The sequence below is a fragment of the Trachypithecus francoisi genome, unplaced genomic scaffold (genome assembly GCF_009764315.1).
Source record: "Trachypithecus francoisi isolate TF-2019V2 unplaced genomic scaffold, Tfra_2.0 Lachesis_group11, whole genome shotgun sequence".
NCBI classification, from domain to species: Eukaryota; Metazoa; Chordata; class Mammalia; order Primates; family Cercopithecidae; genus Trachypithecus; species Trachypithecus francoisi.
The window spans coordinates 27,919,045-27,935,700 of record NW_022681456.1 but is presented as its reverse complement, the minus strand read 5'-3'; the positions used below and the strand labels follow the sequence as shown (position 1 = coordinate 27,935,700).

Sequence of the window (16,656 nt, the reverse complement as noted above, 5' to 3'; positions counted from 1 at the left end):
CAGAGTGAGACTCCGTCTCAAAAAAAAAAAAAAAAAAAAAGTACTCAATGCAGTATCTTGTAGCTGGCTTGTGGATGAGAAATAAAATTCTGTTTGTGTTGTGCATGATATATATATAAAATTTAGTTTCCCTCCAGATATTAATTTTGCTGTGTATTTTAAAAGATAATAATTTTTGGAGGCAGGGAAGGACAAAGATAAGGTGTAGTGGGTTGAATGGTAGCCCCCAAAAAGATATGTTTGTGGGGAAAAGAAAGAGAGATCAGCCTGTTACTGTGTCTTTATAAAAAGAAGTAGACATAAGAGACTCCATTTTGTTCTGTATTTGAGATGCTGTTAATCTGTGACCCTACCCCCAACCTTTTCCTTGCAAGAGATACGTGCTGTGGTGACTCAAGGTTTAAAGGATTTTGGGCTGTGCAGGGTGTGCTTTGTTAAATAAGTGCCTGAAGGCAGCTTGCTCGTTAAAAGTCATAACCATTCTCTTAATCTCAAGTAGGGCCTCTGCCTAGGAAAGCCAGGTATTGTCCGAGGTTTCTCGCCATGTGATAGTCTGAAATACGGCCTTGTGGGAAGGGAAAGACCTGATCGTCCCCCAGTCTGACACCTGTGAAGGGTCTGTGCTGAGGAGGACTAGTGTAAGAGGAAAGAAGGCCTCTTGGCAGTTGAGATAGAGAAAAGCATCTGTCTCCTGCCTGTCCCTGGGCAATGGAACATCTTGGTGTAAAACCCGATTGTATGTTCTGTTTACTGAGAAAGGAGAAAACCGCCTTAGGGCGAAAGGTGGGACTTGCTAGCAATGCTGCTCTTTATGCACCAGAAAGGTTTATGGAGATGTTTGCATATGCATATCTAGGCACAGCACTTTTCCTTAAACTTATGTCACAGAGATCTTTATTCATATGTCTTACTGCTGACCTTCTCCCTACGATGATCCTATTATCCTGCTACTTCCTTTTTTCTTAGATGGTAAAGATAATTATCAATAATACTAAGGGAACTCAGAGACCGGTTCCGGCGTGGGTCCTCTGTGTGCTGAGCGCCGGTCCCCTGGGCCCACTTTTTCTTTCTCTATACTTTGCCTCTGTGTCTTATTTCTTTTCTCAAGTCTCTCGTTCCACCTAACAAGAAACGCCCGCAGTTGTGGAGGGGCAGGCCACCCCTTCAGTGTCCGTGTTCTCATCTCTGCAGTGAGTGAATGCAACCTTATTTGGATAAAGGATCTTTGCAAAGGTAATAAATAATGGATTTTGAGATGAGGAAATTATACTAGATTATCTGAGTAGGCTCTAAATCCAATGAGAAGGGTGTTTATGAGAGACACAAGAGGAGAAGACAGACATAGAAGGGAAGGTGATGTGAAAATAGAGGTGGAGCAGACAGTGATGGGGCCACAAGCCAAAGAATGCCAAGGAATGCTCGCTGCACGAGAAGCCAGGAGAGGCATGGAATGGTTGCTTCCCTAAGGCCTCTGGAAGGAGTGTGGATCTGCTGACACCTTGATTTTGTACTTCTGGCCTCCAGATCTATGAGTGAATAGATTTCTGTTGTTTAAACCACCCAGTTTGTGGTAATTTGTTACAGCAGTCATGGGATACCAAGACAATGTTTTTCTTCAGTAGTTCAGGAATGAGACAAAATTAGAATATAATAAAATGCATTAAACTCTATACCTGGAGTATAAGTAATTCTTTGCTGAAATAAATACAGCATGATGCAATCTTGGTGTGATTCATAAAGCCCTTCAAGACTGTTCAGAACCTTAGCCACTACTAGGACAAATACAATTTTTATATGAAACATAAAGAATGTCTGAGAAGTTTTTTTTTCCCCTTCCTGACACCTAATTCTTCGACACCAAGTGTCCTGCAATTCAATTCAGTTCTAACACTACCTGGAGTTAGCGTCAGCCTCCACAGGTTTAATGGGTCGGTCCCACAAGACTGCCCTCCCTTCAGACTCTAGTTGCAAATATTGGGCTTCCAGGTTGCCACACTTATGTCAACTTGGCTGTAGATTTGGGGGTCTTCACAAATCATCTCAGGCTCAATGATTTGCTAGAATAGCTTACAGGACTCAGGAGGACACTTTCCCCATATTTATTGTTTGATCATAAAGGTTCTGAATGAACAGCCAGTGGAAGAGGTACTTGGGGAATCTGGAAGTATCCCAAGTGCAGAAGCCTCTGACCCCAGTGGAGTTGGGCTGTGCCACCGTCCTGGTGCATAGACATCTTCACTACCCTGGAAGCTCACTGAATCCAGTAATATGGTTTGGCTGTGTCTCCACCCAAATCTCACCTTGAATTGTAATAATCCTCACATGTCAAGGGTTGGGCCAGATGGCGATAACTGAATCATGGGAGTGGTTCCCACATTCTGTTCTCGTGGTAGTGAATAAGTCTCATGAGATCTGAAGGTTTTATAAATGGGAGTTGCCCTGCACAAACTCTCTTGCCTGCTGCCATGTAAGATTTGACTTTGCTCCTCCTTTGTCTTCCACCATGACTGTAAGGCCTCCGCAGCCATGTGGAACTGTGAGTCAATTAAACCTGTTTCCTTTATAAATTACCCAGTCTAGGGTGTGTCTTTATTAGCAGTGTGAGAACAGACTAACACATCCAGTTATTTTGAGGTTTTCGTAGGAGCTGTGGTTTGAATGTGTTCCCCAGCATGTGTTGGAAATTTAATCCCCAATGCAGTAGTGTTGGGAGATAGGGCCTAATAAGAAGTGATTAGGGCTTGAGGGCTTTGCTCCCATGAATGGATTAATGTGTTTAATCATCAGTAAACTGGGGGACGAATGGAGTGGGTTGGTTATTGAGAGTGGGTTGGTTACTGAGAGAGTGGGTTGTTATAAAAGCAAGTTTGGCCCCTTCTTGCTGTCTTGCCCTTCTGCCTTCCCATATGGGATGAAGCAGCATAAAGGCCCTCACCAGATGTGGGCCCCTCAATCTTGGACTTCCCAGCCTCTAGACTGTAAGAAATAAATTTTACTTTCTTTGTAAATTATCTGGTCTGTGGTATTCTGTAACAGCAACACAAAAAAGGACCAAGACGCAAGCATGATTGGTTAAATCCTTGGCCACTGGTAATTAACTCAATCTCTAGCCTGTCTTCTCTCTCTGCAGGTGACAGGGTGGAGCTCAATGTTCCAAGCTTCTAATCAAGGCTTGGTCTTTCTAGCAAACAGTCCCCATCCTGAAGCCATATAGGGCTTGGCCAAGAGTCATCTCATTAGAAGCCTCACAGAGAGGCTCCTGTCACTCATCACTCAGGAAATTCCATGGGTTTTAGGAGCTCTGTGCCAGGAACCAGGGACAAAGACCAAATATCTTATGAGGAAACCACAATACCAGATTAAGTTTTCTGAATGTTTGAATAGATTGGGTTTGCTATGCATTTTTAATTAATTGAGACTTCTGTCATTGAGACTCATGAATAAAATGTTAAAATCTTCAGAAGTGTAGAAAGTAAAAGCTAAACACAGCCAAGGTGAGAAGTGATACTGTAAACAACCAACAGTGATGGAAATGTCCTTCCTTATTTTCTATTTACAATCACTTTTTGTTACTGAAACTGCATATAATACTTTCCTGAGAACAAACCTTTCCCCTCTCCATTTTTAGGAAGATATTTAAAATTATGATTATCATTTCTACAGTTTTGGGAAATAGTCGTTAAATCTTTTGACCCCCTCCCCCCCAATTATAATAGTCTCTCTCTATTTTTTGGTGTGTTTTTTTCCCCACAAGAAACATTGTTACCTTTTTTTTTCATTTCTACTTCTCCTGAGGCCTAGGCTCATTGTATTAACCCACCAAGGTTATGTTTAAACAGTAAGGAGCCAGTTTGGCAGGACATGAAGTGGTATTAGGATGAATGCTGTGTCCTTGTGGTCTGGAAAAAAATAGATGTAACATTATACATATTTGTTTAATAAATGATAAAGCACACGAACCACAGATACAGTTTAAAGCAAATGGGATCTTGCCACTATCTAATTTTGATCAAAGCACTTTTTGCATAATTACTTCGATTAGGGATTGCCATTTGGTGAATTACAATAAATATATAAGTGAAGCATGATTAAAAGGTTGCAGTGAGGGTAATTTTATTTTATTTCTGATCATTCTATGATTTTATACTTTTGCAGGACAAATTTATGCTTTGCATTTTACATACTGAGGTACTCTGATAGTTTTGTTCAGGGTTTCCAACATTTGCAACCTTTTTTTTTTTCCTTTTGGGAAGTTGTGTGTTAGGGAGTCATATTCTCATTACCCTGGTTACAGGCTTCTCAATAACCACCATGTTACCTTGCTTCTAAGATGCACATTTTCTCCCCTGTTAAAAAATGGAGCACATTTTACAGTCATACACACACACACACACACACACACACACACACACACGCACACTCTTCATGGAGTGTTTCTGACTTCTTTGCCCCACCCCTACCATTGCAGTTATTGTGTTGATGATGCCCTTTCAAATGAGGGCTGTTTTAGAACAGAGGGAATGGTCTGTTGACTTTGTTTTAAATGGTGGCACCACGCATCTCTCTTGGGCCTGCTGGGATGTTAAATGGTGAGCCCAGCAGGGAAGAGGCCCTTGATGGTGCCCATAGCTTGGTGTAATCAAGGTGAAGTGGATGGAGAGTTCTTGATGCTGATTAAAATAAGCACTGAATGCACAACATGTGGCCATTTGTAAACTCATTTCTCATTTCACACATATTACTGTGCTTTGCCTTCCTAGCTGCATTTGTTGACCCAGTAAGTCCTCATTTACTAGATGCTGAAACAAAGTGATTTAGTGACTGTCAGACAAACATTGGAGCAGGGACCTGACTCCCGTCATCTGCCTTCTGATTCCATGCTGTTCCTACCCATCCCCCTGCTGCCATCCCTGAGATGTAGCAGGGCAGCCTTGGCCACTCTCTTCTTCCTGTGGATTGTACTAGATCGCCCCTCGTCTTTAAATGTTGAGGACTCAGCCGGGTGTGGTGGCTCATGTCTGTAATCCCAGCACTTGGGGAGGCCAAGGCGGGTGGATCACTTGAGGTCAGAAGTTCAAGACCAGCATAGCCAACATGGAGAAACCCTGTCTCTACTAAAAATACAAAAAAAATTTAGCTGGGTGTTGTAACCGGTGCCTGTAATCCCAGCTACTCGGGAGGCTGAGGCAGGAGAATAGCTTGAACCCAGGAAGTAGAGGTTGTGGTGAGCCGAGATTGCGCCACTGCCCTCCAGCCTGGGCAACAGAGTGAGACTCTGTCTCAAAAAAAAAAAAAAAAAAATTGAGGACTCATGGTCCACATTATAATCATTGTTTTCTTCCCTCTGTAAGACTTGCAGAATCAAAGGCTCACCTCTGGCTCTCCCTTCCCCTGACTACAGCAAAACCCAAACACATTCTTTATCCTTTTCCACAAAAATAAAAAAGAAAAGCTAAAAAGATAATATTTTCTTTTTAGATGTAAACTGAAAATTCTAAGCCCCCCCAACTGATTAAATGGACCCCTCCTCTTGGCCAAGGTCATTCCTAAGTTAACCTGAAAAACCAGTTCAGGCCATGATGGAAGTGGGGATTGGACATGCCTCATTATACCCTCTTCCCTTTGAAATTCAGGCACAACCCATCAGCATTTAACATTAAAACAGACCTTAATAAGACTGACAAAGCAGACTCTTTGTAGCAATAAGATACCAACATGACAGCAGGCTCTAAAAGAAGTCAGGCCGGGTGTGGTGGCTCATGCCTGTAATCCTAACACTTTGGGAAGCTGAGGCAATTGAATTGCCTGTGCTCAGGAGTTTGAGACCAGCCCGGGCAACATGGTGAAACCCTGTCTCTATTAAAAAATACAAAGATAAGCCAGGCGTGGTGGTGCAGTCCTGTAATCCCAGCTACTCGTGAGGCTGAGGCAAGAAAATAGCTTGAACCCAAGAGGCGGAGGTTGCAGTGAGCCGAGATGGCACCACTACACTCCAGCCTGGGTGACAGCATGAGACTCCAAAAACAAATTAAAAAAAAAAAAATCAAAGTATTTTACCCCAAAATATATTTCTTTGATGTATTTTGAAATGGCTAAGCAAAGTTGTCACTTGAGAGGAAAATCTACATTCTATAGAGAAATTCTCTTTCCTTTCCAGGTCTTTTTCCTGATCTAGGAGAGAATTAGTGTCTGGCAGTTTTTTTTTTGTTTTTTTGTTTTTTGTTTTTGTTTTTGTTTGTTTTTTTTTTTTTGAGACAGAGACTTGCTCTGTTGCCCAGGCTGGAGTGCAGTGGTGCAATCTCAACTCAATGCAACCTTTGTCTCCCGGGTTCAAGCAATTCTCCTGCCTCAGCCTCCCAAGTAGCTGGGATTATAGGCGCCCACCACCATGCCTGGGTAATTTTTGTATTTTCTTTTTAGTAGAGACAGGGTTTCACCATGTTGGCCAGGCTGGTCTTGAACTCCTGACCGCAGGTGATCCGCCTACCTCAGCCTCCCAAAGTGCTGGAATTATAGGCGTGAGCCACGGGCGCTGGCCTGGCACCTTTTTAAGTCTGATAAGAAACATTTAAAGGAGCTTCATTGGCAAAATAAAACCTTGGTCTCCACAGTCTCTAAAATCAGACAGTTCCAGGAATCAATTGATTCCAGATCTTTAAATAAACTCTTGCAACCAGTTGCCAATCAGGAAATCTTGGAATCTACCTGTGACCTGGAAACAACCCTCCCCCCATGCCCCCACCACCTTTGATTTGTCCTGGACCAAACCAGTGTACATGGTCTAGGTATCCATTGGCGTCTTATGTCTCCCCACAACATGTGAAACCAAGCTGTAGCCTGGGCACCTGCGGCACATGTTCTCCAGACCTTCTGAGGCTGTGTCACAGGCTTTCCTTAACCTTGGCAAAATAAACTGAATTGATTGAGACCTATCTCAATATTTTTTGATTTGTGTAGATTGTCTTATAGATTCTCATGCTTGACTCTAAAATAAAACGTTCATTTTCACGGGTTTATGGTGGCACTCATCTTTTGTTTATTTTTTTTTCTATCAAAAACACTCTATGTTGGCAGTTTTTCCTATGTTAAGACTTTTTTTTAAGTTTAGGATTTTTTGGTTTAATAATCTCTGATTCCAAAGCAGTTTATATAATTTTAACAGTAATGGTGGCACAGAAATGTTTTTCCCTGAAGAAAGGAACTAAATTTATTGCAAAGTTTAGGTTTAGTGAAAGCCTTGAAAGAATTTGTTTGAGACATAGCCTCAATTATCTTTAGGATCAGCTTTTTATTTGCAGTATTACAGATGCAAAATGAATATCATTGTTGGATTGTTTTTGCAATTTGGCAATAATTCCCCCACAGACTTATTTACTTACTTTGTAGCACATCTTCCTTTATTCTTATACCTCTGTGACTGTGCAGAAATTATTTTAATTTCTATTTAATATGTATCAAAAGTGAAATATTAACTTAAGTGTGACGTCTAATAACTTAGTGTGCTATTTTTATGTGCCAACTTTGTGTTAAGTGTTTACATTGTCTTTTTACACATTGTCTTTTTAAATCTTCACAATAACCTTTGAGAAAGATACTCTCTTACCCTCATTTGACATAAGGGAAGTGAGGTTTTAAGAGGTGAAAGGATGTTAAATACCGTATATCTTGTAAGAGTTGGAACCAAGTACTGTGCCTCCTGGATAAAGATATTGGGAGGAGGAAATGTGGGCAGAGAATCTGTGAGAAGTAATGGGGATGGGCACCGGAAGAGATGGGCTGTCTTTTTCACATGGGTGGTGTATTAGGGTTCTCCAGAGGGACAGAACTAATAGGACAGATAGGTATATATATATGCAGGAGAGTTTATTAAGGAGTATTGACTCACATGATCATTAAGTGAAGTTCCACAATAGGCCGTCCGCAAGCTGAGGAGCAAGGAAGCCAGTCCGAGTCCCAGAACCTCAAAAGTAGGGAAGCCACCAGTGCAGTCTTCAGTCTACAGCGGAAGGCCCATGAGCCCCTGGCAAACTACTGGTCTAAGTCCAAGAGTCCAAAAGCTGAAGGACATGGAGTCCGATGTTCGAGGGCAGGAGGCATCCAGCATGGGAAACAGATGAAGGCCATAAGACTCAGCAAGTCTGCTCTTTGCACCTTCTCCTGCCTGCTTTATTCTAGCTGCGCTGGCAGCTGATTAGATGGTGCCCACCCAGATTAACAGTGGGTCTGCCTCTCCTGGTCCACTAACTCAAATGTTAATCTTTTTTGGCAACACCCTCACAGACACACCCAGGAATGATACTTTGCATTCTTCAGTTCAATCAAGTAGACACTCACTATTAACCATCACAGGTGGGAAGCCAATGGGAGCAGAGTTAAGAGACACATGTGACTCTTTTTGGAAATAAGCTCGTGTCTTTGAGGCTTCCTAATTCATTTAGCTCATTGCTTGCATTGGTGCAGTTTGACTTAACCATGGCATGCAGACATCAACTTAGAAGGTGTGTGGCTTAGGAAAAAAAATGTTTCTCGAAGTCTGCCAGTTTTGAAATTCATAAAATGGGAAGTTGAGTTAACATGATCTGTAAAATCTTTTTGAGAACTGGCACTGTGTAATTTGCAGGAATTCTTAAAGATGGGTGGAATAGATTCCAAAGCTAAGATTTGAAACCTAAACTAAATTTGAAATTTAAGATTGAAATTTGGGGCCGGGTGCAGTGGCTCATGCCTGTAATCCTAGCACTTTGGGCAATCAAGGTGGGAGGATGGCTTGAGCCCAGGAGTTGGAGAGCAGCCTGGGCAACATGGTGAAACCCCATCTCAAGGAAAATTGCAAAAATTAACCAGGCATGGTGGTATGCACCTGTATTCTGAGCTACCCAGGAGGCTGAGGTGCGAGGATCACTTGAGCCCAGGAGGCAGAGGTTGCAGTGAGCCGAGATTGCATCACTGTACTCCAGCCTGGGCAACAAAGTGAGACTGTGTCTGGAAAAAAAAAAAAAAAAAAAGATTTGAATTTTATGATTTTCTGCCCTCCTTTCTCTGTTTTTGAAAAATTTTTTAAACCCATTTTCTTGTCTCTTCAGGAATATTACTGTATTTTGGTTAGGTATTAGACAACATTTTTGTAGCAATACTATCACACCAATACAAACCTATCTTCTTTTTTCTCTAGGCCCTGCAGGAGCAGCCAAAGATGTGTAAGTATTGAATATTAATGATTTTATAAGCTGTCTTTCTGAGGAAGTTGCTGTTTTTCATGATTATGACATTTAGATCTCTGTGGGTATGACTGAAAAGACATGGAAATACTTTGTATATAACGCACATGTCAAGATGATCATTTGGTTGTAACTAAAGTGCTATTTGGAGAACGTTCTTTGTGCTTTTCATAGCTGGGCACTTTAACTCAGGATCTTAAGAAGGGGAAATGTTGAATTGTGTTTTCATCCCAACTTGTGTAGAGTTGTTTTTTTTTTTAGTTAAAAGCAAGTGCTTATAGGAGAAACAAGCACATAGCTCCTATGACTATGCAGTGTTTTAGAGTTAGCTGGGGAGGAAAGACTGGGGCCAAGCAGTTACCAAGTACACACTGAATTTTTTCTTTTTTTTGAGACGGAGTCTCGCTCTGTCGCCCAGGCTGGAGTGCAGTGGCCGGATCTCAGCTCACCGCAAGCTCTGCCTCCTGGGTTTATGCCATTCTCCTGCCTCAGCCTCCCGAGTAGCTGGGGCTACAGGTGCCCGCCACCTCACCCAGCTAGTTTTTGTATTTTTTAGTAGAGATGGGGTTTCACCATGTTAGCCAGGATGGTCTCGATCTCCTGACCTCGTGATCCACCCGTCTCGGCCTCCCAAAGTGCTGGGATTACAGGCTTGAGCCACCACGCCCGGCCCACATTGAATTTTTTTAAAGTTGATAACTAGATATTCAAATGAATATATAGGGCCATTCAACATAGTCACCATTGAGCTATCTTTAGAGCACAGTACATTTAATAATGGGCATCTCCCTGTGGAGAGATTGGGAGCTCAGGAGCATTCGGGATTTCCATGCCCCCTCTCTCTGCATCCTCCTGCCTCTAATCTAGCTTTAGCAAGGACACTGCAGCAGTTCACTCTTTAAGAGGATTTCTGGTTACCTAGTGAAGGGTGGGATCAACTGTCCCACCCAAAACTGGGTTGGATGTCAAGACTGATTCACCACATCTCAGGAGGGTGCGGAAAGATGTATTACTCACATGAGGCTTTCTGGGGAGAGCAGGGCAGCCATCCAGATGGGTCTGGTTTTTATTTTGGTTGGAGAATGGGCTGGGCAGAGGCTACTTATGAATGGGCAGAGGTTTGATCTTCCTGCTGGCACAGGGAATCATTGCCCCTACTTTCTTATTGGCTTACACAGATGTGGGGCGAAAGGGGAGTGATGGGGCTCAAAAGCCATCCATGGTCAAATATCAAAGATAGGGCCAGGTGCAGTGGTGCACGCCTGTAATCTGAGCACTTTGGGCGGCCGAAGTGGGTGGATCACTTGAGGTCAGGAGTTCAAGACCAGCCTGGCCAACATGGTGAAACTCTGTCTCTACTAAAAATACAAAAAATTAGCCAGGCGTGGTGGCGGGCCCCTGTAATCCTAGCTACTTGGGAGGCTGAGGCAGGAGAATTGCTTGAACTGGGAAGGTGGAGGTTGCAATCAGCCGAGATCACACCACTGTACTCCAGACTGGGTGACAGAGCCAGACTCTGTCTCAAAAAAAAGAAAAAAAAAGAGTCAGACTTTATTTCTTACTACAAAGAATTTAGAGAAGATGAGAATGGGATTGTAAAGCTTTCTGGGAATTAATATTTGAATATGCATTTTTAAAATTAGGACTTTAGATACAAAGGAAGCAGTAGTCGATGGCTTCTAGCTCCTGGTTGCTGTGTTGGAGTTTATTACCCAAACATTTAGCAACAGTGAGTTCTGCACCCTGACCGTATTCCTATTATTGCAATATTTCGGTCTCTCCTTCAGTCTCTCCCTTTAGTTTCTATATGTGTTGCCAGATTAATTTTCCTCAAGCACTGCCCTGCACTTGTGTAGGACTTCTGCTCAAAACCTTTCAATTATTCCCATCATCCTCTGGACTGAACCCAGGATTTATTAGGAATAGGAAGAGCATTTATGTTTTAGCCTCAAACTGACTGGCTCGCATGGCGTGGGAGGAGATCCTGCAGTGGGGAGCGAGCAGAGCCCAGGGCTGGGAGGGCTGTGCAGAGCTGCTCCAGGCCACTGTTCTCAGGGGCTCCTGCGACCTCATGCTTCTTGCTCCTGTCATTGTGTTTTGTTTTACCGTGCCCACTGCCTGGAATGGCCCTTTCCCTTTCTGTTTATAGAAATGCCATCTGTTCTGCAGGGCTTGTGTGTTATCCTTCGTGAGAAGTATTTCCTAGCTCTCTCAGCTGCATAGCGTGTCTTTCTCCTCAGAACCTTCACAGCATTTTGGACCTTTCTTGTGAGGCATTGTGTTGCGTTTATATCGTAGTTCTTCACATTCTTGTCTTTTCTCCCTTGGGGATTGAGAGTGGGGAAATGCCTTACCCATTTTATTGTGCTCTAGAGTTATTCATGTCATGCTTTGATCATAGTTTGTGTTGAATAAATAGTTGTTGAATCAGTTCCATCATTGCTCTTCAAGGACGGAGTGATTTCATGACATCTTTCTTTTTCTAATAAAATTTAGTGATGATTTTGTCAACAGAATTAACCATTCCAGGATGTGAGATGCCATGTAACTACTTAACTATTTCACTATTTAAAATCCTGAATTCTTCAGATTTAGGTTTTCTATGACTGTACCTCATTCTATGTCCTATAACTTTAAAATAAAGTACTTTATTAAATAAATGACCTTTTTTTTTTTTTTTTTTTTTTTTGAGACGGAGTCTGGCTCTGTCTCCCAGGCTGGAGTGCAGTGGCCGGATCTCAGCTCACTGCAAGCTCCGCCTCCCGGGTTTACACCATTCTCCTGCCTCAGCCTCCCGAGTAGCTGGGACTACAGGCGCCCGCCACCTCGCCCGGCTAGTTTTTTGTATTTTTAGTAGAGACGGGGTTTCACCGTGTTAGCCAGGATGGTCTCGATCTCCTGACCTCGTGATCCGCCCGTCTCGGCCTCCCAAAGTGCTGGGATTACAGGCTTGAGCCACCGCGCCCGGCCAATAAATGACCTTTTAAAAACAAATGCAGTCAATTTAACTGGAAAAAGTTAAAGAACATTATAATATTACTTTTCCTTACACAAAAGGTATATTCAAACATGTTCAATTTTTTAACTAGAAGCGATAGATTTATAAATCTTGACTATAATATTAGGTGATGCCATGAATGAATGACAAGCTAAGAAATTAAGATGACTTAATTTTTTTGTTGTGCACATTAAATTTTTTAAAAAATCTAAACAGACTGATCCCAAACCAGAAGAACTGGCCAAAGTAATAGAATAAGTATTGAGAGTAAAGAACTTTGAAAAGGGGAAACACAATATTATGTAGAGCACAGAAAAGTCTTTGTGGGAAAATGGTAGTTATTTTTGGAAGCCAGAAATACTATATATTAAAAAAATCAATTCTCTAGGAAAGGTCTGCAATTTTTACTACTACTCCTTTTTCTTATTTATTTGCTGCTTTCTATAGGTGAGAAGACAGTATATAATAACAAATAAAATGATGTATCTGTCCTGAAGTAGGTCACTGTCTATTAGGGACCAAAATACAGTGTGGTAAGTGCTAATTATTCCAATATTCAGAATTTAATGCTGGTCTTGGAATTGAAGGATGAACAAGAGTTCATGCAGAAGAGGGGAAAAATGGCAACCCAGGGCAGAGGACAAGCATGAAAAAAGGCATTGGAGTGCAAGAAGACAGTAGGTCTGAGAACAGCCAACCAGGTGGTGTCCCCTGGAGCCTGTAGTACAGTCTGGGCAGAAGTGAAAGATGAGGTTGATGGGCAGGCCTGGCTTGTGAAGGGCCTTGGGTGCAAGGCCAATAATTGTGCTTGGGTTTTTTAATGCATTCAAGGGCTGATAGAGATTTTAGGGTGGAGGAATTAAATGATTATGTTTGAGTTTTAGGGCAGTAACACCCAAAGCAATGTGACACATGGGATGAGGGAGGGTGCAGGCACAGAGGAGTAATGGAAGTGAGGCTACAAGAGGGTCAGATGGCAGAGGGAAAGTAGAGATGATGCAAACAAGGTGCATTAGAAAATGCAATTGATAAGATTTGTTTAATGACTTAATGGGGAAGGAAAGGAAGAAAAAACTACCATATCTGAGGGTAATGCTGCAGTCAAACTTGAGCCAAAGGAAGAGATGACTGATAGTCCAAAGAGGTCACGGGGGCTGAAGGAGGAAGGGAAGTCATTGCGTGTGTCATGATGGCCACATTGGTCTCCCTGGGGACTGTAGTTTCAGTTGAGCAGTGTGAATGATAACCAAGTCGAAGTGGAAGTGAGCCAGGTGCGAGGAAGTGGAGAGAGTGATGTGGGTCTTTGGTTTTATGCTGCTTGGCAGTAAGGAATGGAGGGATGTTGGTGGCTTTAAGAGGAGGCAAATTTTCAAAATATACTGTGTTATAAAAAGAATACCAAGGAAATTTGGAAAGTACAGGGAAGTATTTTTTAAGAGAAAAATTCAGTTAGAATACCAGAGACAATCATTATGAACATTTTACACTTTTCTTCAGGTGTTTTTTGGTTATTTGTTTCTGCCCAGTTGTGAGTGTGGTTGATTTTGTGTATTGAAGTTTGTTTTTCCTTTTGTCTTTTTTTTTAAATTATTTTTTGACATGGAGGAGGCATGGATATTGCTGTAGGCTAAAAGGCAGGAACCAGGACAGTAAGAAAAAACTGATGGTAGTTTGGGGAGTGGGTTTTTCTCTGGTGGTGGAGAGAATAACGATGTACATAGATCCTATAATAGGCTAGAGAACTCAAAACCTAGCTAGGTTCACCTTCAAAACTTGAAAGCATGGTTGACAATGTCTAGAAACTTAATCATCATAAGAAAAAGCCTACATGCATATCAGAAAACAAGCCTTTCTTTTCCTCTCTTTCTGTCTCTTTGAAATTAAATCACAGTGCAGTAACACACTGAACAAAACAAACAAAAAAAGAAGTGAATTCAAGGTAATGACATTTGGCTGCTTTCACAAACCTGCGAACATCAACCATGTTCTTATTTTAGTGTGGCAGATTCTCAGCTACTTGGCACCGATAGGCTGCCTGGGATATTTTTGGTAGGAAATGGCAGAAGCCCAGTTTAAACTGGCCTAAACAAACAAACACAAAGGAATTTATTGGCATGTGGAGTGGAAAAGCTCCAGGGACTTGGCTGTAGTCACAGCTGGATCCAGGTGATCAAACGACAGGAAGAAACTCTCTTCTCTGCTTTTGTCTTCATTCGTAGGCAGCTTTCCTCAAGTGGTGACAAACAGGACCAGTTTATATCTTATCAGCTTAGTAATTCCTGTGGAAAAAACAACTTCTTTTTCCTTGTAGTTTGATCAAAAGTCCTAGGGCTGGGCTTTCCTGGCCCGTTGGGGTCGTGTTCCTATCTCTGAATTAGTCAGTGGGCCAGGAGAATGTAGGGTTCTTATTGGCCAGGCTGTGGTCATGTGCTCACCACTGGAGCCAATCAGTATCATTAGCCTCCACCTAACCATATGGCCAAAGAGCGGTGGTAGTTCCCCCACAGAAAAATTGGGATGCCGTTACCAAAAAAAGGGAGAGAAATTGTAAGTGGGCCAGCAGAAACAATTGGAATTTAATTGAAAACACTTTTTCTTTGTAGATCAATTTTCGTGTTCTTAAAAAAGTCTTGATTTAAAGTTTAAGCAATGTTTATAAGAATATTATACCTATGTTTCAAATAAGAAACAGTATTAAATAAGTTGACTCAAATATAATATTTGCTGTTGAAAATAAAAAACTATAGCCACTCAATGTAAACAATGTAATTCAAATACTTCTTTCACTTAAAACATGTACAGTGAATTTTATTGAGATTCTTTCCTTGGCAAAGCTATTTTATTTTTATGGAAGGTAGCAAATATAAAGAAAAATATTTTGGAATGAAATAACATAAAACCCATTGGCAATTTGTTTTTGTTTTTGTGTTTGGAAAAAAGAAATGATGAATCTCTTATGTTGAGTTTCTTGGGATCCTTTATAAATTTCCCATGTCTAATGCACCATGTCAGCTGGGCCCGCTCTGCCCCTCATAGATACAGACCTGAGGGTGTCTGATGGGCTCTTTTCTCATCCTTGTAGTAGGAGGCAAGGCTGTCTTCTGAGGGTGAAGAGGATGGGGTTGAAGTAGCATTGGAAAAGCCTGTTGGAAGCAGAGAGACCTGTGTTTAAAATTCCCTTCACCATTTACTAGCTGTGTTACATCGTGTCCTTAGTATAATTATCTGTGAAATTGGGATAATGTAATAATTGTGCAGGGTAATCATCTTCATCATCATCATTCTTACAGTAGTAGCTAATCTTTACTGAGGACTGTGCACCATACACTGATTTCCAGCATTTTCCGTACGTTATCTCCTTCCATACCCATGATAATCTGATGGACAGAATAATGATGTTTCATTTTACAGGTGAGGAGATGGGGAGCACAGAGGGCTGAAGTAACTGCTCGAGGGACAGATTACAAATACAGTATATTTAATATCCTAGGAAAATACTTGGCATCATGCTTGTTGCCCCGGTGAATGACAGCTAGAATGATTAGTTTAAAATGTTGTTGAGAAAATTTGGCAGGGCCTGTGACATACATACTTGATGGCAGAAGACCTAGCATATTGAGGGCCTTGCTGTGGTTAGAAATCATATATTCCCATTGTTAGCCACGATGAGATTTTCCTTAGGTAGGACCCTGTGAAATCGGAGCAGGAAGAGAGAAAGCAGATGGACGGATTCATCCAGGGATGGAGAGGAATAGGTGGTGAACAGCAAGTGCTGCAGAAATATTTGACTGCAAGACGCATGCTAGGGAGAGAGGGAAAGGGAGGCACAAGGGGCTGCTGGATGGGGAGGACGGAGAGGGATGGATGAACTGGAACTGATGATGCAGTAAGAAAGCAGGCTTCTTGGGAATGACGGGACTATCGAAAGGAAGATTTTTTTTTTCTACCTAGGGAGTGGGATTTTCTACTCTAAAATGTGGTAAAATTGTTCGAGGAATAAGCTCCATGGAGCAGCCATGGGATTATGTTAGCAGAGCAGCACAGAAGTTGTTGGGATAGAGGAAGTCAGCAAAATGTGAGGTGAGAGGTTGGATGGATGATTTTCATGAATTTTTTTTTTTTAGGCAGAGTCTTGCTCTGTCGCCCAGGCTGGAGTGCAGTGGCGCTATCTCAGCTCACTGCAACCTCTGCCTCCTGGGTTCAAGTGATTCTCCTGCCTCAGCCTCCCAAGTAGCTGGGACTATAGGCGTGTGCCATCACGCCTGGCTAATTTTTGTAGTTTTAGTAGAGACAGGATTTCACCATATTGGCCACGCTGGTCCCGAACTCCTGACCTTGTGATCTGCCCACCTCGGCCTCCCAAAGTGCTGGAATTACATGTGCGAGCCACCGTGCCTGGCCGTTTTCATGGATTTTAAAATTGACCAAGATAATGGTGCT

The 16,656-nt window shown here is 42.1% G+C and overlaps 1 protein-coding gene across 1 annotated transcript in view; it reads left to right on the top strand.

The window, feature by feature from the left end:
- The window catches only part of CUNH12orf75 (chromosome unknown C12orf75 homolog), a 42,826-nt gene that overhangs the window by 10,115 nt on the left and 16,055 nt on the right, over positions 1-16,656 (top strand). Inside the window, exon 2 of the mRNA XM_033220804.1 lies at positions 9,173-9,197. Within this exon, the coding sequence (XP_033076695.1) occupies positions 9,173-9,197 (25 nt within the window). The remainder of the gene's footprint in view (positions 1-9,172; positions 9,198-16,656) is intronic.